At 36.9% G+C, this 25,369-nt stretch overlaps 1 protein-coding gene across 10 annotated transcripts in view; it reads left to right on the top strand.

Moving 5' to 3' along the window:
• Positions 1-25,369, top strand: part of MLLT10 (MLLT10 histone lysine methyltransferase DOT1L cofactor) — a 250,863-nt gene that overhangs the window by 96,604 nt on the left and 128,890 nt on the right. For 9 of the 10 annotated variants that reach the window (XR_005018668.1, XR_005018669.1, XM_036842295.1 and 6 more), the window contains 3 exons: positions 10,348-10,451; positions 13,740-13,833; positions 15,760-15,855. Coding sequence is in view for 8 of the 10 variants with exons in the window: in XM_036842295.1 (XP_036698190.1) it covers positions 10,348-10,451; positions 13,740-13,833; positions 15,760-15,855 (294 nt within the window). In the remaining 2 variants the exon portion in view is untranslated. The remainder of the gene's footprint in view (positions 1-10,347; positions 10,452-13,739; positions 13,834-15,759; positions 15,856-25,369) is intronic. The other variant, XM_036842300.1, reaches the window with a different exon arrangement.

The following is a 25,369-nucleotide window of genomic DNA, read 5'->3' as shown; positions in this document are numbered from 1 at the left end:
ATACTTGAGTTGGCCTGCCCCTTCCTTCCCAGGATAGATGCTAGCATGCTTGGCCCCAGCTCATGGCTTTAAGACTAAAGTACTCAAGAAGTAAGGGAGGGAGTATAGAGGAAGAATGAATTAATTTAGATATAAATCTCCTATCCAGTTAGAGTTAATTTTAGAATATGGTGAGATGTGTGTGTAATTTTTCCCCTCCCACGTGGTTTAGTCATTCTTTTCAACACTATTATTGAATAATCTATGTTTTGCACAGTGATTTGAAATACTGTTTGAATCATTATTAAATTCTTGGGTATTCTTGACATTTTTTCTGTTCCATTGATGTGTCTTTCTATTCTTATTCTAGTACCACACTGTTTTAAATTATTATGGGTTTAAATACATCTTGGTACATGGTAGAACAAATATTGTCATGTATTTCTTTTTTTAGATGAACATTAAGAGTAACAATACAATTTTAATTTTACTGGTGCTACAGTGAAATATTATTTTGGGGAAGAATTGATCTTTTTGGAATATTGAATCTCCCCTTCCAGAAACATGGTGTATCTCTCTGTCAAATTTTTTTCCTTATATGTTTCTTGGATTCTTATGGTTGTTGGTTTGTATAGTTAACCTTAAAAAGAATAATATTCTGTTCATGAATATTCAGTATGGTTAATAGGGGACATGTAATTCTGAAATGATAGGAACAATTGGAAAATGGATTGTTGCATTTTGGAAGACATCAATCTTTTTTTTTTGGGGGGGGTGGGGGCACGCCATGCGGCTTGTGGGATCTTAGTTCCCTGACCAGGGATTGAACCTGGATCATGGCAGTGAAAGCGCCAAGTCCTAACCACTGGACTGCCAAGGAGCTCCCCTGGAATACATCAGTCCTTGATGAGTGGTAGTAAAGGATAATGTGGAGATTATTAATAAATGTATTGGGCACTTAAAATGGACCTGCTTTGCATTGTGCTAGACGCTAAGAGTTCAGAGTTGCATAAAATACAGGGTTTATCTCCATGTGACACTTAGACAGTCAAGTAAATATATAATTACAATGTATGAAAATAATAAGAGATTATAAATAATAAAAAACCTGAATGGAGTATTATGTAACATAATGAAAGGAGGGATTATTTTTGTCTAAGGAACTGAATAAGGCACACAAAGATATAAGGGCTGTGCATGATAATAAGAAATTTGACCTGTGGAAGAAAGAATCAAATAATAATTCTAGACAGAGAAAGTAGCATAAATTAGGGTAATAGGTGCAAAGGGGAGGTGCTAGGCAGTTCAGAGAATAATAAATAATCCTGTGTGGCTGGAACACTGTAGGATTTAGAAGAAAAAAAGGAAAATTTCTAGACTATTTGTATAGTATATCCAGTTGCAGAGAATTCACTGTGTTGACTTATGTTGTTAAATTTTCCAAGTCATTACATATATAGTGGCCAATTTCTGTACCATTTGTCATTAGATTCTCGTTTTTATTTTTTGACCTCTCACATTTTCTTGTATCAATTCCTTATTTCAGTAACATATACATTTTGTTAATAAATGTGAGTGGCGTATGTTACCTTTAATTGCGTTTCAATAATTTTTAAGAAATGGGAAGATTGGGGCAACATAGATATTTGGGAACTTTTTTGGGTGGTCTTGTGTTCTTTAGAGTCAAGGAAGCATTTAGTTTAGAAGGCTGCAATTTCCATAGAGAGTAGTTGGCAGATGATGGGTATATCCTGGATTTATCTTTTTGAATAGCTTTTATTTACTGAATGGTCATGAAGGAACAAGTATTTATAAGTATAGGAAGGATCATAACAGACCAACCAACCAAACCAAAAATACTATAAAACATGGTGTCATTGAATTATAAGAGGATAACGGTAGAGGAAAACTTAGAAATTGCTAGCCCAACTTCCCTTTATCTTTTTTCTAAAGGAATAGATGTGGAAAGCTTTAAGAATTTTTTTTTTTCTTGAAGTATAGTTGATTTACAAAGTTGTGTTGGTTTCAGGTGTATAGTAAAGTGATTCAGTTATATCTATGTCTATATACACATACATACATATATATGCTTTTTCAGATTCTTTTCCATTATAGGTTATTACAAGATATTGAATATAGTTCCCTGTGCTATACAGTAGGTCCTTGTTGTTTACCTATTTTATATATAGTAGTGTGTATATGTTAATCCCCAATTCCAAATTTATCCCCCATGTGGTGTGTGTGTGTGTGTGTGTATACACACACACATACACCCCCCCCCCCTCACATGTTCTTTATCCATATATATTAGGATAATATATAGGTTGCTTCCATGTTTTGGCTGTTGTAAATATGAACAGTGGGGTGCATGTGTCTTTTTGAGTTATAGTTTTCTCTGGATATATGCCCAGGAGTGGGATTGCTGGGTCATAGGTTAACTCTATTTTTAGTTTTTTAAGGAACCTCCATACTGTTCTCCATAGTGGCTGCACCAGTTTACATTCGCACCAAAAAGTAAATACCTCATCTCTTGTGTCTAGGCTGCTCTGTAACTTGCTTTGGCTAATAAAGTGCAGTGGAAGTAACATTGTGTGACCTCTCTCTGTGGCTTGATGATCTGTTTCCTGAGCCCATTGGGGTGGCCCTGCCCCTTCATCCTCCTCTAATGATACCTTATGTTTAGGTTGAGGGCTGGAATATTGGGTGATTTGATGCCACAGAGGTTGGTTTCTTTCTGTGCTCTTCCTTTTACCACACGTTTGCCCCACCTGTTAGTGCTAGACTGCTGTCGTTTATTATTTGATGTTTTGGGCTTTTGATTTCTTGGTTGTTTTGGTGCAGCCTCAGTCCTTGGTGGGCTCTGTATATCTGGGCCTCAGGGTTTCACCAATTCATTGCCTCCTCCTTTTGGCAGACTTTGCTCTACATCTGTGGAAGGACTCGGGAGGGAGACAGCTTCCTGACTCTCCCCAAGTGCTAGAAGATCTCCGATAGATTAACAAATCCTGGGGTCAGGAATTTTTCTTGCCCCTTGTTTAGGGGTAAAAGATTTTCTCCTTTGTCCTCCTAGCCATCATGGGTCTTTACTCATGCCCTGGGTGTGACAGGATTTGCTGCCAATCCCCCAGACACTCAGGGCTTTTGAGAGTAGTGTCTGGGCAAGAGGTGGGATTTCATATCTTTGCCTCAGTGGCACCTGATCCTCTCCTTCATGCCTGCACCACCAAGGGAGATTCTTTCTGGTTGTTTTGTCTCCTTGCTTCCAGTCTTCCCCAAGAGCTCCTTGTAAGTCTTCATGGAGTGGAGCCTGTGAGTGAGTGTGAACTCCGGTCTCTGGTTCCAGTGGTTCTGTACTATTGCAGTAGCCCACAGTCAGCCTTTAGCAATTTGTTTACATTTTAGCTGGTTTCTTATCTGCATGTCTTCCTCCACATTTTCTTCCCTTGCTCAGTCGTTAGTGGATAGTCTGAGTGTCTTGTGGTTTTTAGGCAGCTGAAGGAGAGAGTGTGTCTGCCCTTGGAATTCAAACTATTTGGTTGCCTTTGCAAGTGCAAGTCTTTCATAGTTTCAAGAAAAGTTGTGGGTTTTATAGTTTAAATGGCTTTTTCTTGATAGGTTTGGAGTGATGTTCTTTCAGCTCTCTACTTTTTAGGTAGAGTTGGAATTTGGCCCCTGAATCCTTTTGATATGAACACTGTTTCTTTTATTCAAAATATTAGGTCAAACTGTGACTTTTTTCCCCCTTAAAATGAAAGCTTTCAGGCTGTAAATTTGCCTCTGAGTATAGCTTTATTCACATACTTGACATTTTATTTAGATGCGATTTTGTTGTTTGGGATCATTTTCTCAATAAACCTCAAGTTAGTTTATAATTTTTCTTCTCGATCCAATAGCTATTGTGCAATTTAAAATTTGCAAATCACTTTTTTCCTCCTTTGATTCATGTGTCTTGGAAGCTCTTGTTGGTTGCATGTATATATGCTTATAATTGTTATAGCCGTTTTATTATTATAAAATCTCTCTCAACAGTCTATTTTTTTGTCTGATAATAAGCCACTTGTGTTTGCTTGCCTTTTGCATGGTATATCTTTTTTCATCCTTTTAACTTACTTGTGTCTTCAGATCTAAAGTATGCATTGCCTTGTGTTTGCTTGCCTTTTGCATGGTATATCTTTTTTCATCGTTTTACTTTATTTTTTTTTTTTTTTAACAACTTGAAAGCAAGTGGGATAGTGCCATTTTGTTTTGTTTTGTTTTGTTTTTAATTAATTAATTAATTAATTTATTTATGGCTGTGTTGGATCTTCATTTCTGTGCGAGGGCTTTCTCCAGTTGTGGCAAGTGGGGGCCACTCTTCATCGCGGTGCGCGGGCCTCTCATTATCGCGGCCTCTCTTGTTGCGGAGCACAGGCTCCAATTGCGCAGGCTCAATAATTGTGGCTCACGGGCCCAGTTGCTCCGCGGCATGTGGGATCTTCCCAGACCAGGGCTCGAACCCACGTCCCCTGCATTGGCAGGCAGATTCTCAACCACTGCGCCACCAGGGAAGCCCCATCGTTTTACTTTTAACTTACTTGTGTCTTCAGATCTAAAGTATGCATCTTATAGATGGCATATGGAACTTTTTTTTTTAATTCAGTTAATCAGTCTTTGCCTTTTGATTGGATTATTTTCATATTCAGTGCTATTAATGTGGTTGGGTTTACATCTGCCATTTTACTTTGTTTTCTTTCTTACTTTTTTTTTTTAATAGCAATTTTTTGTTTTTGTTTTTTCAGCTGTGCTGGGTCTTTGTTGTTGTGCGTGGGCTTTCTATACTTGCGGCCAACAGGGGCTACTGTTTGTTGGGGTGCATGAGTTTCTCATTGCGGTGGCTTCTCTTGTTGCAGAGCGCAGGCTATAGGTGCATGAGCTTCAGTAGTTGTGGCTCGCGGGCTTTAGAGTGCAGGCTCAGTAGTTGTGGCGCACAGGCTTAGTTGCTCTGCGGCATGTGGGATCTTCCCAGACCAGGGATTGAACCCGTGTCCCCTGCATTGGCAGTCAGATTCTCAACCACTGCGCCACCAGGGACGTCCCTTACTTTGTTTTCTTTGTCTTGTGACTACTTTGTTTTTCTCTTTGTACACTACCTTCTTTTATGCTTATAAGTGGATGTTTTCTGGTGTACCGTTTTCATTCCTTTCATGATTTTTAAATTATATTTTCTTGGGTTATTTTCTTAGTGGTTGCTCTAGGGCTTACAATATTCATCTTAACTTACCAGAATCTACTTAACTCCAGTAAGATATAGAAAATTTATAACATTCATTTTATTTCTTTCCTCCCCACCTTTGTGCTATTATTATTATAGATATCATGTCTCTATATATACTACAAGCCCCAAAATAGTTAAAATTATTGCTTTATATAATCTTATGTTTTTTAAAGAAGCTAAGAGATGAAGACCACAGATATATTTATAGAGTGTGTCTTTTCCTGTTTACCATTTTTATTTCTCTTCATTTCTTCCTATGGGTTCCAGTTACCATCTTGTGTTATTTCCTTACTCCAAAATAACTTTATTCCCACTCTCTTTCATTGTGTTGTCATTGTCACATACATTACATTTCTGTATGTTATAGTCCCAACAGTACAATTTATGGACATTGTTTTATGTGATTGCTTTTTAAATTAAGAGAATGAGAAAGAAATATCTCATCATACTGTCTTTTATCATTTCCTATATAATTACCTTTGTCAGAACTCTGTCTTTGTTTTTTTTTTAAATTTTATTTATTTATTTATTTATTTATTTATTTATTTATTTATGGCTGTGTTGGGTCTTTGTTTCTGCGCGAGGGCTTTCTCTAGTTGCGGCAAGTGGGGGCCACTCTTCATCGCGGTGCGCGGGCCTCTCACTATCGCGGCCTCTCTTGTTGCGGAGCACAGGCTCCAGACACGCAGGCTCAGCAATTGTGGCTCACGGGCCTAGTTGCTCCGCGGCATGTGGGATCCTCTCAGACCAGGGCTCGAACCCGTGTCCCCTGCATTGGTAGGCAGATTCTCAACCACTGCGCCACCAGGGAAGCCCCTCTTTGTTTTTTAATTGGTCTATATATTTATTTTTTAAAATTTCAGCTTTATTGAGGTATAAGTGATGGGAACTCTTTGTTTTTTTGTGTGGATTGCAATTACTGTCTAGTGTCACTTAATTTTAGCCTGAGGAATTTCTTTTTGTAGTTCTTGTTAGTGAGGTTTGGAGCAACAAAGTATCTCAGTTTTTTTGGGTCTGAGAATGTTGTTATTTTGCCATTATTTCTGCAATATAGCTCTTCTGGATATAGGATTCTTGGCTGATAGTTTTGTTCTTTCAGCATTTTGAATGTTATTCCACTGCTTTCTGTCCCCTATTTTATTTCTAATGAAACCTCAGGTTTACTTGTATGTGATGATCCATTTTCCCCATTTCGCTTTCGAGATTTTCTCTTTATTTTGCGTTTCATCATTTTGAGTGTGCATCTCTTTGTGTTTATCCTGTATGGAGTTTGTTGAGCTTTTTGGTTGTGTAGGTTATTGTTTTTCATCACATTTGGGAAGTTTTCAGCCATTATTTCTTCAGGTACAGTTTCTATCCTTTTCTTTCCTCTCCTGATTTTCTCATTATACATCTGTTAATGCAGTTAATGGCATACCACGTTTCTCTGAAACTGTTCTTTAGGTAGTATAATCTAAAAAATCTGTTCCTTAGATTGTATAATCTCTATTGATCTATTTTTAAAGTTGATTCTTTCCCTACTGCCAACTCAAATCTACTGTTGAGCCCTTTTAGTGAGTTTTAAACTTGAGAATTTCTGTTTGGTTGGTTTTGGTCTCCTAAGTCCAACATCTTGATTCCCTGCAAAGACGGTTATCGATGCCTGCTTTTTTTTTTCTTATGAATGGGTCATACTTTTCTCTTTCTTTGCATGTCTTATAATTTTTTGTTGAAAATTAGACATTTTATTTTATTTTATTTATTTTTTTGGCTGTGTCGGGCCTTTGTTGCGGCACACGGGATCTTTGTGGAGGCACGTGGGATCTTTTTCATTAAGGCACGTGGTCTGCTCAGGTTTCTTACTAGTTGCGGCACGCAGGCTTGTCTCTAATTGTGGCGTGCCGGGTTTTTTTTTTTCTTTCTCTCTATCTAGTTGTGATGCGTGTGCTCTGTAGTTTGCGGCACGTGGGCTCTCTCGTTGAGGCACGTGAGCTCAATAGTTGTGGCACGTGGGCTTAATTGCCCTGCGGCATGTGGGGTCTTAGTTCTTCCACCAGGGATCGAACCCACGTCCCCTGCATTGGAAGGTGGTTTCTTTACCACTGGACCACCAGGGAAGTTCCTAAAAATTAGACATTTTAGATACTATAGCCACTCTAGAGAATGAGTCTTCCTTCTCCTTGTAGAGACAGAACCTCTGCACTAGTGCTCTGGAGCTGGGGATGGTGACAACACTCTGCTTCTCCTGAAGAGGCACGTGTACTCTGACAGGGTGCTGGAAGGAGGGAAGGGTATAGTAGCCCAGATTATCCCTCCTAGCATGGAACTTCCATTCTGCTAGCAATCTGGGGAAGGAATGATAGGGCCCCAGGAATCTTGGCCTGTTTTTAGAGTGGGAGGCTACGAGTGGGAGCTACCAGGATGAGTAGTAGTATGAGAGTAACTGGAGACCTGGCCCTCCTCGGGTAAAATTGTAGCCTTAGACTAGGATCTGTGGAGAGAGGGAGCCCTCATCTTCTTGACAGCGCCACCCAGAAAGGAACTTCCATCACAGGAAGCAGTATGTGGGGGGTTGGTGGTGATGGGGGCAGATCATGGCTCAAATGCCACTGGCTCTCACTGTTCTTACTGAGATTTAGTAGATTGTCTTGGGTAAAATATTCTGTTTTCTGCATGTCTTTAGGACAATTTTCAGAGACTTTATCATTTTTATTTTACTTTATTGAAGTGTAATTGATAAACAGTACCATATAAGTTACAGATTTACAATATAGTAACTCATAATTCTTAAAGGTTATATTCCATTTATAGTTATTATAAAATATTTGCTATATTCCCTGTGTTGTACCATATATCCTTGTAGCTTATTCTATACAGAGACTTTAAATGGTTCTTTTTCACCTATGAAATGGTTAATTTACTGAGGAGAGGATCCGTGGACCTCTTCACTCTGCTATTTCAGAAGTCTGGAAGGCCTAACTTCTTTAAAAAAAAAAAAATCTGTCATAATTTTAGTTTTATTGAGTGGTCAAATGATGGTGTCTTTTCACTGTCAGCTCTTGGAAGTTACTGAGATATTCTTTGAGGCCTATTTGCATATTTTCCCTGAATTTTGCCATTTAAAATGTTATTGTTTCGGGACTTCTCTGGTGGTGCAGTGGTTGGGAGTCTGCTTGCCAGTACAGGGGACACGGGTTCGAGCCCTGGTCCGGGAAGATCCCACATGCCACGGAGCAGCTAAACCCATGTGCCACAAGTACTGAGCCTGCGCTCTAGAGCCCATGAGCCACAACTGCTGAGCCCGCGTGCCACAACTACTGAAGCCCATGCACCTAGAGCCCCCGTGCTCAACAAGAGAAGCCACTGCAATGAGAAGCCTGTGCACCACAATGAAGAGTAACCCCCACTCACTGCAACAAGAGAAAGTCCGTGCGCAGCACCGAAGACCCAACGCAGCTAAAAATAAATTAAATAAATAAATTTAAAAAAAGTTACTGTTTCAATCTGCTCTGTACTTTTCTTTTTAAAATTTTATTGGTCATTTATAGGCTAAAAGATGTATGTTAAATGCTTCCATTGTAATTGTTTGATACTGCCTTCTGGTAATTTGAACAGTTAGAGATGCTCTTTTAAAAAATTAATTAATTTGGCTGCATCAGGTCTAAGTTGCGGCACGTGGGATCTTTTGTTGTGGCGAGTGAGCTTCTCTCTAGCTGTGGCACATGGACTCTAGAGTGCGCGGGCTCAGTAGTTGCAGCATGCGGGCTTAGTTTTGTTGCAGCACGTGGGCTCTTCGTTGCAGTGTTTGGGCTTCTCTCTAGTTGTGGCGCGCAGGCTTCTCTCTAGTTGTGGCGCGGGCTGTAGAGCGCGCAGGCTCAGTAGCTGTGGCACGTGGGCTTAGTTGCCCTGTGGCACGTGGGATTTTAGTTCCCCAACCAGGGATCGAACTCACGTCCCCTGCCTTGGAAGCTGGATTCTCAGCCACTGGACCACGAGGGAGGTCTCTAGAGATGCTCTTATTCAGTGTGTCTAGGTTAGTTTTGTTGTAACTAAGGATTTTACTTTTTAGAGATATAAAATAATTTTTGTAATTCAGTTCAGTCTGAATCCATGTCTTTCAGCAGAGGAGTTGAAATTCATTTACCTGACTTTACTATATATTAGGCTTTTTTGGAAACTGTGTTCTTATCAATATTGTTGAATGGTGTTATTTGGCACCACAGTGCATAGTGGGGGAAACTTCTCCAAGTTTAAAAATACACGTGGTCCTGTTGAAGTTTGCTATGTTATACCTTGTTACTGTTCAGAAATTGGTTTCTTTTTAGAATTGTATCATCTGAGTATATGTAGTTAGGCATTAATTTTTGTATACTCAACTTACAGTCAGTTGATAATTTTATTCATTATACACTTGTAGATGACCATTTTTATAATTTAGTCTTTCATGAAAAAGTGGTACTGTCTATCAGCTATTTTCAACTGGGAGAAGGACCAGATAGATGTCAAAGTTGCTGGGAGTGTTCATTGGCCAATACCTCTTGGGGACATCTCTGATCTCCTAAAGTGTCTTCCTCCCAGGCCTATTATGTCAGCTTGGCAGGGCTGAATGATAGGTCATGTGGGATTCTTGTGGACAGTTGGAATGACCTAAACCTTGCTCACTCATTTAGGACTGTCCTTCACCTCTAAGTCCCAACTTCCTGTATCAACCTCCTTTATTTATGCTTACTTCCAGCAGAAAAGAAAGACAAATCTCTTTTTACACCTTTTTACAGGAATCAGTTAAATATTGGTGAGGAGGAGTATATTAATACTGAGGTGGGGTAGGCTGTGTCATGCCCCCTGGCCTCAGTTCCTGTGAAGATTCTTCCTATCTTATGGGGTTTTTGAGTCTAAGGAAACACGGCCTTGTGAAATCGTACTAGGACTGTTTATGTCTGTATTGATGTTTTCATGTTTGTATTGTTTGTAAAAATTAGATTACAGTCAGAAAAAAAACGAATTCATGATTTGGAATAGGTTAGATAGTAAACCTGATCTTGACTTCTGAAGATAACTATAAAATCCATATTTGTGTGAAGCACTCGTAAAGTTTTTGTTTTCATTTCAATTTTGTTTTGTTTCTTTACCCTAAGACTTGCTACATTTGTGATGAACAAGGAAGAGAAAGCAAAGCAGCCACTGGTGCTTGCATGACATGTAATAAACATGGATGTCGACAGGCTTTCCATGTGACATGGTAAGTATGTTTCTGTCATTGTACAGAAGTGAAATTGGGAATACCTTGTAAGTTAAAAACTTAGGTACCCAAATATTATTAAAGTAACTTTTGTTGGGATAGTGTCTATGTTTATATTAATTGTAATAGAGATAATTCTAATAATTGAGTGTATTTACCAGAGTCCAGTAGGTGGACCCTGGTTCTAGTGTCTTATTCAGTTGCATTTTGTTTAAAATACTTCTGTTGGTTACCTACCCTTGGATTTGTCATTAGGATTAAAAGAGCTGATTAGATAAATTTAGTGCAGTGCCTGAAATACTAGTAAGGATTTAATGAATGATAGCATTTTTTCACTGTCTGTGTTTCAAGAGGGGAAAAAAAAAGCAGTAGCCATCATTCTCAGTATTATAGTGGCTGTTTCTTAAAGAGTTACTTAAATGTTTTTTTAAATAACATATTCTATTTTTGTTTTGTTCATGTTTCTTTTCAGTTTTTATCCATGTACCTATTTGTTGCATAATTTTTTTAAATCACAGTTTAAATGTAACATTGTTTTTTGATAATTTTTTCACCAAAAATTTTGGTAAGATGATATAGACCACTAGCAACATTGAAATGGCTGCATTATATCCTATCAAATGTTAGTATTTTATTTAATGTTTCACCAATTTCAGACACATTGTTTCCAAATTGTTTTATAATATGTGGTGCTGTAAAGAACGTTTTGTGCATTCAACAAACATAAATGTAATTTCCTTAGAATAGTAACTAATGATAATTAATAGCTATTATGTATTGAGTATTCACTATGAAGTGGGCACAGTTCCATGGAGTCGGATTTCAGGGCAAAAATGGTGAACATTATTATTGTTCTTAACACGTGTTACTAAATTTTTGGAGGCAGTGTAAATTGATACAAAACTTGTACTTATATGTTTTTTTGAGCATAAAATTTCAAAAGCATAAATTATCCTAAAACAAAACATTCAACATAATAGACAACAATTAAAAATAAAAGTTCGGCAAGACTTCCCTGGTAGTCCAGTGGTTAAGACTCCATGCTTCCACTGCAGGGGGCACGGATTCGATCCCTGGTGGGGGAATTAAGATCCCACATGCTGTGCGGCCAAAAAAATATAAATAAAATAAAAAATAAAAGTTTGGGAATAACTCATGTAGTTATTAATTTAAAAAATCAGTCTATATTTAGCAGCCAGTATAGGAACAGGCTTTATTTCCTGAGCTTTTAGTATGTGGATTTATGAAGTCCATTTTAGATTACTTTTGGGGAATGGAAAATATATATTTTTAAATATTTATTTATTCTTTTGGCTGCGCTGTGTCTTAGTTGCGGTATGCGGGATCTTCATTGCAGCCTGCTGGATCTTTAGTTGCGGCATGTGGGATCTTTTAGTTGCGGTATGCGGGACCTTTAGTTGTGGCATGTGGGATGTAAATCCCTGACCAGGGATTGAACCTGGGCCCCCTGCGTTGGAAGCATGGAGTCTTAGCCACTGGACCACCAGAGAAGTCCCATGGAAAAGATTTTTGTTTCTTTTAAATTCTCTTAATTGAAAAATGGGCAGAAGACCTAAAGAGACATTTCTTCAAAGAAGAAATACAGGTGGCCACTAGGTACGTGAAAAGATGCTCAAATCACTAATTATTAGAGAACTGCAAATCAAAACTACAGTGAGGTACCACCTCACACCAGTCAGAATGACCATCATTAAAAAGTCTACAAATAACAAATGCTGGTGAGGGTGTAGAGAAAAGGGAACCCTCCTACACTGTTGGTGAGAATGTAAGTTGATACAGCCACTGTGGAAAACAGTATAGAGGTTCCTCAGAAAACTAAAACTAGAATTACCATATGATCCAGCATTCCCACTCCTGAGAATATATCCAGACGAAACTGTATAATTCAAAAATATACATGCACCCCTACGTTCATAGCAGCACTAGTCACAATAGCCAAGATGTGGAAACACCCTAAATGTCCATTGACAGATGAATGGATAAAGAAGATGTGGTATATATATATACACACATATATAAACACATACACACACACACACACACACACACACACACACACACACACACACACACACAGTGGAATACTACTCTGCCATAAAAAGGAACGAAAGAATGCCATTTGCAGCAACATGGATGCAACTAGAGATTATCATACTAAGCAAAGTAATTCAGAAGGAGAAAGACAAATACCATATGATATCACTTATATGTAGAATCTAAAACATGACACAAATGAACCTATCAATGAAACAGAAACAGAATCAGGGACATAGATAATAGACTGGTGGTTTCCAAGGGGGAGGGGGATGGATTGGGAGTTTGGGATTAGCAGATGCAAGCTGGTATATATGGAATGGATAAACAACAAGGTCGTACTGTATAGCACAGGGAACTATATTCAGTATCCTGTGATAAACCATAGTGGAAAAGAATGTACATATATGTATAACTGAGTCACTTTGCTGTAGTACCTCAGTAATTAACACAACATTGTAATTCAGCTATACCTCAATAAAAAATAAAAAGAATTCTCTTAATATTGTATTTAAATTTCCAAAGATGAAAGACCTTTTTTGGGTATGAGATACATACTAGTACTTTAATTTTGGAATGTTAAAAGTGGAAGGTCAAATTGACAAGATGATGATTCTAAACTTTAGCACTTCGTGTTTTTTAAAAATATGAATATCATAGCTTTAGGTTTCAGTTCCATTTCTTCCATTGTTTTTGACTAGAAAAACACAGCTTACATTTCTCTTACCTACTGTACTATGGTATGACTTGAAGCATTTTCCTTCTAACAGTATGTAATCTACATCCATGAGTGAATACCATCGTATGTCATGTCAGCCCTTTACACGCCTGGCCTTTCCAATTGTACCTGTGATAGAGATTGAAAAAGTAAAATGAAATGTTAAGTTTGGGGTGTGGGGATATTTTAAAAGAAATTTAATGTCTACTTGGTGACATAAAACGTGAATAAATCTTCATCCTTGTTAGAGATGGATGAAAAGTTTATTTTAAACCATGTATATAACTTTAAGAATATATCAGTCGTAGGATGGGATGAAATGTTCTTGCTCTCAGCTAGAATAAAGCCTTTTATTTTCCCTTTTTTTCTTAGGAGATGTAGGGTTTTCTTATAAACCCTACATGCTTGGAAGTGAATTTTAAGTTTTATATATATCTCTCTATATAATATATATAGATATATATACACACACCATGGTTTGAAATTTTGTTGATATACTTGGCTTTTTTTTTCAGTGCTCAATTTGCAGGACTACTTTGTGAAGAAGAAGGTAATGGTGCAGATAACGTCCAATACTGTGGCTACTGTAAATACCATTTCAGTAAGCTGGTAAGAATTTGTCTTGAATTTAATTTTAAAATGATAATAATTAGTTTTGACAATAGAGTTGAGTCTTTTATAGAAAAGGCATAATAGCCATTACTTTTTTTGGTTGTTTGTGCTTCAGATTAAGTTTGCTTAGCGTGTTCTTTGTTGGGAATTAAAAGCTCTAGTAATTTTAAAAGATTTTGCTTTGCTTGGGTTCATTTATAAAGGTGAATATTCTAAAATATTCTACTTTAGAATATATATTAATAGTTAATAGTAAATGTTGGTGTACATTTAGTAGAAAATACAAATGTGTAAAGAACTCTTTGTAATTTACCACCGTTTTCAGTTAATTTAATTTTTTAAGTTTGATTATGTATTTTGTGATTCTCTATCACTTCTCATCTTTTTGCTTTATTACTATTACCCATTTTATTATTTATTTTCATTTTTATTTACTTGGAGATAGTAAACCTGAAACAAGGCTCTTTTGTAACTTCTTGGTTAAAGATCTTGAGAAAAATATATTTAAATGCAACTTTGGAAATATTAGATTTGATCACTCTTTACTGTCACATAGTAGCATGGATGAGTTAGTATTATTTGATTAACCATTACATATTTTGTGTCCATGTTCCTTTGACAGATCAATATTTCCTTAATGCCCCATTGTCTATTTCTCAGTCTTTAGTGGTATCAGATTTGTATACTGAAAATTTAAGGCTTCTTTGTTTTTCTTTAGTGTCTCACTGTTATTTTTTATTGTTACCTCTCCCCTGTGAATAGGGCTATTTCTTTCTTTTTTAAAAATAAATAATATCATTAGGGGCCCCTTTCTTAAGAAATGAGCAGCTCATGACTCCAGTATTCTGGTTCATGCATATAAAATATTTAAGATTGTACATATATATTGTTTAATATTGAAGACTTTGATTTATTTTAATGACTGTCAAAGAACATTGAAGTGTTCTAAGAGAAATCTTGAGATAGTAAAATTGAAAATTTGCTTTAGGATGTTAAAACCACATTGGAATGTTCATTTTCTAAATCAGAGATGATATAGATAAAATACAGAAATAATGAAAGTGGATTTTGAACTTTGCGTAAATAGAATTTTTTCATTGTTACTTATTAATATGCTGTTATCTCATTTGGTGGTTGGGGGAAAAAGTCTGTTTAATTTAATAAGATTGTATAAGATCTATGTTTGCATGGAATTTGATCATCTTTTATAGTCACTTTTATCTAGTTTAAACTAATTAGTTATGGTACCACCAAATTTTAACACCTCCAGTAACTCTGTCATACTTTATTATGAATCTGTGTAAGTATTTTAAATAGAAATGTGTAATAGTTTTAGTAATGCTTTGAAAAATGCATGGGTCTAATGCTGACATTTCCTTTCATTTTTTTTTCTATATGAACTGCAGAGACAAATTTTTAGAAAATTGTATGCCTTAATACTGAACGTATGAAATTAAAAGGCTTCTTGCTTTTCCTAGTGGCATAAAGTAACTCTTCAGATATTTTCTTTTCTTTTCTTCTGGTCTTGGCATCCTCTTTCAATATGGCATTCTCTATTTTTGGTTGAAACATCTTTAGTTTTTTAAACCAGACATTGAAAACTATAGTTGATCTCTTTAATGAGGTGGTTTTGTAATAAAATGACAAATAAGCTACTGCTTGTTTGAAAATATAGTCTGTTTTCACACTTTTTAATAAACGTACAAAAACATGGCATTAATGTTAGATTTAGGGTTAGATTTTCCTTTATAATGCAATATATAATATATGGATGGTGTCTGGAGTATATAGTTTGAAATAGACTTTTTTTTTCCTTCAGTAGACATTTTACAGTACTTCACACTTGAATTGGTTTAAACCTAACAAAAAAGATTTCAAATTTTATATACATATACCTATATGTATACATATTTTCTTTTTTAGAAAAAGAGCAAACGGGGATGTAATAGGTCATATGATCAAAGTTTAAGTGATTCTTCCTCTCACTCTCAGGATAAACATCATGAGAAAGAGAAAAAAGTAAGTGGATTTGTTGTTGCTAAATATGTAGCACATCTACTTAATAGATTTTTTTCCCTTTTTTAGATAAAATTAAGTTCTTGATAGCTGAATGAAAACATTGAAATACTGAAAAATTTTGGCTAATACAGAGTATTAAGTCAAAGAGTAGGTTTAAAATAATATGCCATATTTGTGAATATGGTTGTACCCATTTCAACTGAAAATTTGAAATATTGAAAACTTGATTGAAGGCATGTGAGGGATTTCTTGCATGTGTTACTCTGGTCTTTTGAAATCTTTGGGTAACTTTAGCAATAATGGTTTGTTGCTAGATATTATTAACTGATTATTTCACATGTAAGTAAAAATCTCATCAGCCTTTTCCCTTTATAATATAGAACAATTTTGAAGTTCTATATATTCTTGACTGTTATTTTTTCCCCAGTGGTGCTAATGGTTTATTATTTTTTTAATGACCAAATGTCATACCATTTGTTTGAGAATATTCTGTCTTTTAATTAAAACACTAAAAGCTTGCCTAATACTAATCTGTCTTCTTCTGACTTACCTGTTTTCTGCTTACATTTTTACTTATTGTAAAGGATATGAGTAATTTTTAGTAAACTACTGATAAATACTGTAGAATCATTCATAGGACACATTGCCCACATAGGAAAAGGGTACTGCTATGGATTGTTTTCAGCAAAGTGAAGATACAAAGGACTTCTTCAGTTAGGAAAGAATATTACTTTTAAACAGTTGGTGTAAACTAGTTTGGAAGATATTTCTACAGATTGTGTGAAAAACTAAATCACTTAACATTTTCATGTTTGTAAATACTTAGGAATTTGGTTAGAATTTGTTTCTTTTTTCAAGGTAAACATTTTGAAAGCTTAAATTTTTTGTTTTGAGATTAATTTTCCAATTATTAGTGAATAATAATTATAACTTTATATCCTCCTTCCGAACATTTGTCAGGTTTATATATTTTTGGTAGATCTTAGGCAACAAGTACACATATTCATTTTGAGTTCTTTAATGAGGTGGTTTTGTGATAGTGACAATAGTAGGGTTTGGTTTTGCTGTTTATTGTTGCTTGCGTTGCTCATGGAAAAATGGCAGATTTGGTTTAATTAGCAGTTTTTGTAACAAGCATTGTGAGATTTTATTTAAGCTTTTTAATCACGATTGAGGAAGTCTTAGGTAGGGCTTATTATAAATTGTGAAAAGGGAAGTCATACCAATGATGTTCTTATATTCTGCCATTTCATGAGCATTATCTTGTTTAAAGAAGTATTTGCTGTATGACCATATTTATCTTAATCTATGCCCTGTCATGTTATTTTTAATGGACAATTATTAAATGTAGTACAGTGTTTAATAAATACGGTACTGGTGACTATATTTATTTATTAATCTTTTTTTCCCTCTAGGAATGAATTAAAGTTTTCATTTTATGAGTTTTTGCAGTTGTTGAATACTGTATTAAAAAACAATGTATGAAGTTAGTCAAACTTGTTTAGCTTTAACTTCTAGCAGTTGGTATTTTCATTAGTATGTAAATACTATTTGAATTTTACTTTTAACACGTATAAGTTTAGTACAACTTGATTTTGTTGTCTGACTTAAAATCAGTTTGTGCGTTTTATTTTCTAATAATTAAGATTTTCTGATACTCTATAAAGGCTGTGAGATAAACATACTATAAATTTATTATTATTGTTAGACTTGTTGGCTTGCCTTAGGAATATTTGGGGAGGGACTTTTTTTATTATGGTATGATGTTAAGTGATAACGTAGCTGTAAAGATTGGGTGTGACTGTCTTTCTCTTCATCCCTCCTTACCTCTTTTAAGATTTTAACATCTAATAGGGTTGTCTTGAAAATATGCATATCGTGTTATAAAATGTTTTGACAAGTAGTACTTATAATCTATTTGGATTTTACTAATTTAAAATATTATATATTATGAACTAAATTTTGGTGATATTGTTCATAAGATACGTTAGAATCATGTTCCCTGTGAATTCTTTTATCTGTGTTCATTCTGTCACATGTTTATTAAGTTATAAGTAAGTGATGGTAAAGAATATTTAATACTAAATATTGTATTATCCAACTCACTTATTTTTAAATGAAATCAATTTATAAGTTAACTTTTTATATATAACTATGAGAAGATTAAAAAAAAATTGGACTGGCCAAAAAGTTCGTTCGGGTTTTCCATAGGATACAAAAACCCAAACGAACTTTTTGGCCAACCCAATACTTAGCCTTTGCTTTTCAGAGAATTTCTGTGTGGCCCAAGATATATTATTACTGGTTAGATATTAACTGTGAAATGCCGCAAGGAGAGAGGAAAAGTTAATGGTGAGATATACCTTTGAATGAGAGACAGTTTCTCTAAAAATTGGCATATATATTTTTAAAAGAATCAAAGTACATGTTTGAAATGAATGAAAAGCTATGCATATTATAGGAGGGGCTTAATTCAATCATGAAATAGTTTGGATCATGAATTACTGTTTAAGAAGAATATCTTCTAAGACTATTAATGTCAATTAATGCTCATTGTAAAATAGAATTTTTTTTTTAAGCCTAGTGTTTTTGTGTTTACAGAAGCACTGTCATAGAGTGAGATGTGGGCAAGAGTTAGGAAATGGAGATGCATATCAGACTTGGAGGCATGCAATTGTTTTGTGAGGCTCCGAGCTTCAGAAAGGATTTTTTTTTCTAAAGGCTAAGTTGGAGGTCATCATTTAGAAATCAGTGGTTATTTATTGCATTGAGATAATCTGTACCAGTTCATTTGATCCTCACTTTATCCTCTTCCCACTCATCAATGTTAACTTATATTGTATCAGTAGTATAGTATTATGCTATACTAGACTTACAATACTTTACAACCACATTAACATTAGTGGCAGTGTATCTTGTGGAAATATACTCAGTTCCAAATAGGTATAACAGAAATCCATCTGTCCCCTACTACAATTAGAGGGATTTATCTCCCATCCTGTACTCTACCCCCTTACTTGCCCTTGGTTCCATTCTGTTATTAATAACTGGCAACAGATAAAGGAGTTATTGCTAGTATAAATACTGTTAGGGTGCTTTGGGAGGTTGGGGGAGATAAGCTTTTTGGTTAGTGTTTTGTGAACCTCAGGGAATTGACTGGACTTCCCTTTTGTTTAGGACTGTTCATCTCTTTGAAGAGAACTGGGCTACTTCTGTGGTCCTTGGAGGAATAAAACTCTGAATCACAGAGCTGTCATTACTTCTCTGTATTTTTTTTTTTTTTAAGTTTTCAGTTTTGAGAGTCACCCGTTAACACGTGCGCGCGCGCGCACACACACACACACACACACACACACACACACACACACACACACACCCTTTTTGTACTTCCCTTGGGAAATCTTCCACTCAGGTTAAAGCTTTAAGCTTCTACGTGTGCAAAGAGTTAAGAGAGGGGAAAGGGCAGGGCTTTGCAGGAACAGTAATTTAGAATGTTTGGAGTGTGTGTTTGGTGGGGCTGAAGAGTGACGGGAGATGAGACTATTTAATTAAGAAGGTCATTTCCACAGATGTAGAGAACAAACGTATGGACACCACGGGGGGCAAGGGGGTGGGTGGGATAAACTGGGAGGTTGGGATTGACATTTATACACTAATATGCATAAAATAGATAACTAACAAAAACCTGCTGTATAGCACAGGGAACTCCACTTTGCTGTACAGTAGAAACTAACACAACACTGTAAAACAACTATAACCCAATTAAAAAAAAAAAGGTGTCATTTCATGAATAGTTTTATAAGTAACGCTAGTTTTATCCTTCATCCTGGGGTGTTGGGCAGCCAGCTAGAAGGATTGACTTTTTTTTTTTTTAACTTTTGATTTTGCAGTAATTTTAGACTTTTGGGAAAAGTTGCAAAAATACTACACATTATTTCTCTGCACCATTCACCCGGACTCCCAGGATGTTAGCATTTCATCCTGTTAGCTTTATCATGTCCTCCCTTACTCTCCCGCCTTTGCCCTCTTTCGCTCACTTTTCTATGTATAATCTTTTTTTCTGAACTTGAGACAGTGAATTATAAATATAATGCCCTATTAGCCTAAGTACTTTAATGTGTAGTTTTAATAAAAGGGGAAATTTCCTACATGATTACAGTACAGTGATCAAAGGCAGTAAATTAACATTGTTGCAGAACTATTAGATCTATAGATCCTATTTGAATTCCACCCACTAATGTCCTCCATACTAAAAGAGGGAGACTTTTTTTTTCTGCTCCAGAATCCAATCCAGGATCACACATTGCAGTCAGTTGTCCTGTCTCTTAGTTTTTCCCAGTCTGGAATATTTCCTAATTCTTTCTTTGTCTTTCCTGACCCTGACACCTGACATTGTTTCAGGTTCTCTGAGGCTCACTAAATCTTAACAGTGGATTTTACAGCCACACCCTTGCTTTGCTCTCATATAGTGGTTTTCTGACAGTAGCCTAGATTTTATGTTTTTCTGGAAGCTAGTCCTTACTTTAGCATTGTTTACTGTCTGGAAAGACTGGCAACTTATAAAACCAGCAGGTCTTGGTTCCTTTTTTGTCAGTGGTTTTCCTAGTTTAGTTTATCTCTATACTGCTTTTTTACTATAAATAGCAAAAAGACTGCACTTTCAACATATTACCTAGAAAATCTCCTTGTTAAATCATACAATACATTGAGTACACTTTCTCTTTTCTATGTTACCATGGGCATAATGTTGCTAAATGTTGTTACTACATAACAAGAACCCCCTTTCCTCTAATTTTCAAGTACATTTTTTTCTCTTTTAAGCCCTCCTTAGCAGCGTCCTGAAAGGCTAGGAATAGTCTCTTCCATGCTCGTTAGGCTTTCACGCATCATCTCCTAAGAGTCCTTCCAGCTCCTGCCCACTGTCTAATTCCTAGTGACTCCCACATTTTTAGGTTTTCTCTTATGGTAGCATCCCATGCCTTGTAACAAAAATGTGTATAAATTACCAGTTGCGGCATAACAAATTACCCTGAAATTTAGTGACTTAAAAGTATAATAAACATTTATTGTGTCATAGTTTCTGTGGGTCAGGAATTTAGACTTAGCTGGGTGTTTCTTGCTCAGGGTCCCTCATCGGATTACAGTCAAGATGTTGGCAGGAGTACAGTCATTTGAAGGCTTGACTGAGGCTGATAGGTATGCTTACAAGATGGCTTATTTACATGGCCACTAAGTTGGTGCTGGCTGAGCAGGAACCTCAGTTTCTCGCCGAATGGACCTTTCCATAGGGCTGCTTGAGTGTCCTCATGACATGGCACCTAGCTTTTCCTAAAGTGAGTGACCTTTGCCCAGAGTAAGAGAGAGCAAGGTGAAAGCTGCAGTATTTTTTGTGACCTGGCCTCAGATATCACATGGTGTGTGTGTGTGTGTGTCTGTCCCTGTCCTCCCAGTTAGATGCCTGTTTTTCTAAACTATATTTTGGTGGTAAAATATATATAAAGTATCATTTACTATTTTAACCACTTTAAAGGCATACCATCATTTTTGCAATATTCTAATGGACACATAGGGCAGTCTGTTCAGTGTGGGTGGATACTGCCTAGGGACAAAGATCATTGGGAACTGTCTTGGAGCATGGCTACCACACCCTGAGAATTACTCAAATGTCCTGATTCTTACAAATTTTCACCCACAAGTTTTAGCATCCATTGATGATGCCACAAGTGTTTGACAAAAGCTGATTTTCTAATCCCATCATTCATTCTACATCCATTAGTTGGTATTCTGTTGTAAATTAGTCCCTCCCTCCCTTTCTTACTTCAGCAGTAATGGGGAAGGGAGAAGTCTGTGGCGGAAATGAAGAGGTGGTATAGGTATAGGAGGAAAAGTAGGAGAGACTGGTATTTTGGAATCTAGGGAAGTGAATATTTCAAGAAGGAGGGTCATTGCATATGAAAGATCAAGTAGTATAATAATAATAAATATACTGTTGGCCCTCCGTATCCATGGGTTACATATCTGCAGATCCAGCCAACTGTGGAAGAAATTCCAGAAAGTTCCAATAGGAAAAATTTGAATGTGCCAGGCTCAGGCAGCTGTTTATGTAGCATTTACATTGTATTAGGTATTATAAATAATCAAGACATGATTTAAAATATATGAGAGGATGTGTAGGCTATATGCAAACACTATGCCTTTTTTAAAAAAAAATTATTTATTCATTTGTTTATTTATTTATTTATGGCTGTGTTGGGTCTTTGTTTCTGTGCGAGGGCTTTCTCCAGTTGTGGCAAGTGGGGGCCACTCTTCATCGCGGTGCGCGGGCCTCTCACTACCGCAGACTCTCTTGTTGCGGAGCACAGGCTCCAGATGCGCAGGCTCAGTAATTGTGGCTCACGGGCCCAGTTGCTCCGTGGCATGTGGGATCTTCCCAGACCAGGGCTGGAACCCATGTCCCCTGCATTGGCAGGCAGATTCTTAACCACTGCGCCACCAGGGAAGTCTTGAATTATTGTTTCTTGACTGCATTTCTGTTACCGAGTCCAAGCTCGCTCTGCTTGCATCAAGACAGGCCAGTGAATCGCAGACGAGGTGTTGAGGCAAGGAATACAACTTTATTCAGAAAGTTGGCAGACAGAGAAGGTGGCAGACTGGTGTCTCCGAAAAACCATATTATCGGGGTTTGGGTGCCAGTTTCTTTTATAGCACAGAGAGGGGTAGATGAGGAAGTAAAGTAAAAAGGCCGTAAGTTTTGCACATGTCCCCTGGAATGGCCAGCCTCTGTGAGGGAGTGTGTTAATTTCTTCTTTCTTGCAGCCATCCACAGGTGGACAGGGTCAGATTGTCTCCTGTTGAGCTGAACAGAGGCACTTTAGTTTAACATTCAGGCAGAGGGGCAGGGTTCCCTGAGGCAGGCCATTATGTATGATTAAAATAACAAAAGCAACAAAAAGCAAAGGTTAATGAAATCAAACAGATCGAATATGCAGTCTGATTTAGCTCTTCCCTGTTAATTTTCCTTTGTTCCTGCATTTCCTGCATTTCCTGTAAGATCAATAATTATGGAGACCTGTTCAAGGGCAAGCCTTGCGGCCAGGCTTAGATCACAAAATGGCTTAGGCCAGAAATGGCTTCTCTTATGTCAAGAAAGCCATGCCTAGTTCTCTTTCTCCGAGACCCCCCTACCCGATCTGCTTACAACTTCGTCACCTGGATAATGGAACAGAGAAGGTAGATGAGGGCAGAATCCTAGGGGAGATATTGCTAAGCAGGTTGGGTATTAGGATAAAGAGACAAGTTATTTTCAAAAGTGTTTAAAGTGAAACTAGGGAATGGGGGCATATAGATTTGGAGGAAGTGTTGGAGCAAGGGCCTGGAAGAACTCAGTGAGGTCCCAAGAACAAGTAAGAGAGTGAGTTAACTGCAAGGTTGTGAAGAAAGAATAGATCATAGTGGTTGAATATTTCATTGGTCTGTTTTGGCATCAGTTGTTGGGAGACAGTTCTCCGTGGGACTCTGACATTTGTACACGTCTTGTGAGCAGTGGCCTCAACTGCCTTTGTTTATCTTTTCAAAGTTTTTATATAATGAATACCCTTGGAAAATGGAGGCACCATCCAGAGCAAAGGCAGAGTTGCATATAGTCTTGGGAGGTACAGAGATAATACCTCTTTCTGGGGTAATTGGCAAGCATGCTTACTGTTCAGAATTGGGTTCCCTAAGCCCAAGATTGCTCTCCTTAAATGCAACCTACTCTGTGTGCAAGTGTCATCTGGCCTCCTTCGGGTTATCCTGTCAGAATTGGGGGTTGGGGAACGATGCAAATGCTGACACGCTGGCTACTGCTATTGCTATGAGTAATAGAGCCCTCTGTGTCCAACCCAGGAGTCTTGTGTCTTCTTCCAGCACTCATGAAACTGGTGGGCTAATTGTTAGCTTGCAAGTACGGTAAGATCTTAGACCCTTCAAGTTTTGGGGCACAAGATGTGATTATAGGCATACCAAAGGAGAATCTAAGTGAAAGCCATTGGAACTGAGAATGTTTGGGGACCCTGAGGGTTGTCCACATAGGATTGGCCTTGTCTGTTTAACACACCCACTCTTGTGGTCCGGAGTATTGGGTTACTGTGGCTGAAGGTCTTAGCAAGGTCACAAGGAGTAGGGAAGAGTTACCTAAAGAAAAATAATGGGCAGACAAAAACAGGAGATATCTATTAATAAATGATGGAACAAGGATTTAAGACCAAGCATGCCTGACTCCAAAGTCTGTGAATCTTTTTTCTTTTTTAAAAAAATTTATTTATTTATTTTTGGCTGCGTTGGCTCTTCATTGCTGCGCGCGGGCTCTCTCCAGTTGCGGCGAGCGGGGACCACTCCCCGCCGCAGTGCACGAGTTTCTCACTGTGGTGGCCTCCCTTTGCTGCTGAGCACGGGGTCTAGGTGCGTGGGCCCCGGCAGCTGTGGCCCATGGGCTCTAGAGCGCAGGCTCAGTAGTTGTGGTGCATGGGGTTAGTTGCTCCGCGGCATGTGGGATCCTCCCAGACCAGGGCTCAAACCCATGTCCCCTGCATTGGCAGGCGGACTCCCAACCACTGCGCCACCAGGGAAGCCCCTGTGGATCTTTTTTTCACAAGTCTTTCTGCCTTTTACTTGGAGGTTTAATAATCACATTTCTTTAAAAGTTAGATAAATCAGATGTATTACAAATTGAACTATTTTTGGTCTTAGTACAAATGGTGCAGTTTTCATGTGTTCTAAAAAGAATGCTGATACAAAGAATCTCTCGTGAATCCTCTGCTTTGTTCCAGGAAGTTCTTACTTAGACTAGTGTTTGGGAGAAGAGACTTACAAAGAGCTTGTAACTTAGAAGGGAAAGATTCCTTGTCAAAAGAGGATAAACAGACAAGTTTCAAGTAGATGTGAATAGCCTTTTTGAAATTTTGCTTGAATTTAGATATTAAAGATAAACATTAATACAGTTTGCATCAATTAAATACCATGCCCATGAAATGGAATTTTATGAGTAATTGAATTGGCTGAGGGACTAATTTCTTTATTCAGTAGAGTTACTATCTTTTATAAGATTGAGATTACACATAATGTGAAGACTTAAATTCATTTAGGTGTTTAGAGTTGAATTCCAACTGTCTAAAATCTTAGAATTATGGTGACTGTAACAAATTTTTTCCATTAATAGTAAAAATTTGTTAATATACTTATTTCCTATGTTACACTATCTAGTTTAATTTCCTTTTCCATGGATGAAGAATAGGGACATTAATGTTTAATTGAATTTAATAAATGTTTATGTAGCATCTACTTTATATAGTCCATATCCAAATATTTCCTGTTGTCCCAATAATGTTCTTTATAGCTGACTTAAAAGAAATTGATCCAGGATTCAGTTAAGTATCAAGCATTGCATTTAGTTACATCTCTTTAGTCCTCAGGCTTTTCTACCTTTGGCAATGTTGACATTTTTGAAGGTTCTGTACTAGTTGTTTTGCAGCATGTC

Source organism: Balaenoptera musculus, chromosome 2, assembly GCF_009873245.2.
Source record: "Balaenoptera musculus isolate JJ_BM4_2016_0621 chromosome 2, mBalMus1.pri.v3, whole genome shotgun sequence".
NCBI classification, from domain to species: Eukaryota; Metazoa; Chordata; class Mammalia; order Artiodactyla; family Balaenopteridae; genus Balaenoptera; species Balaenoptera musculus.
This window is presented reverse-complemented; position numbering and strand designations above follow the sequence as displayed.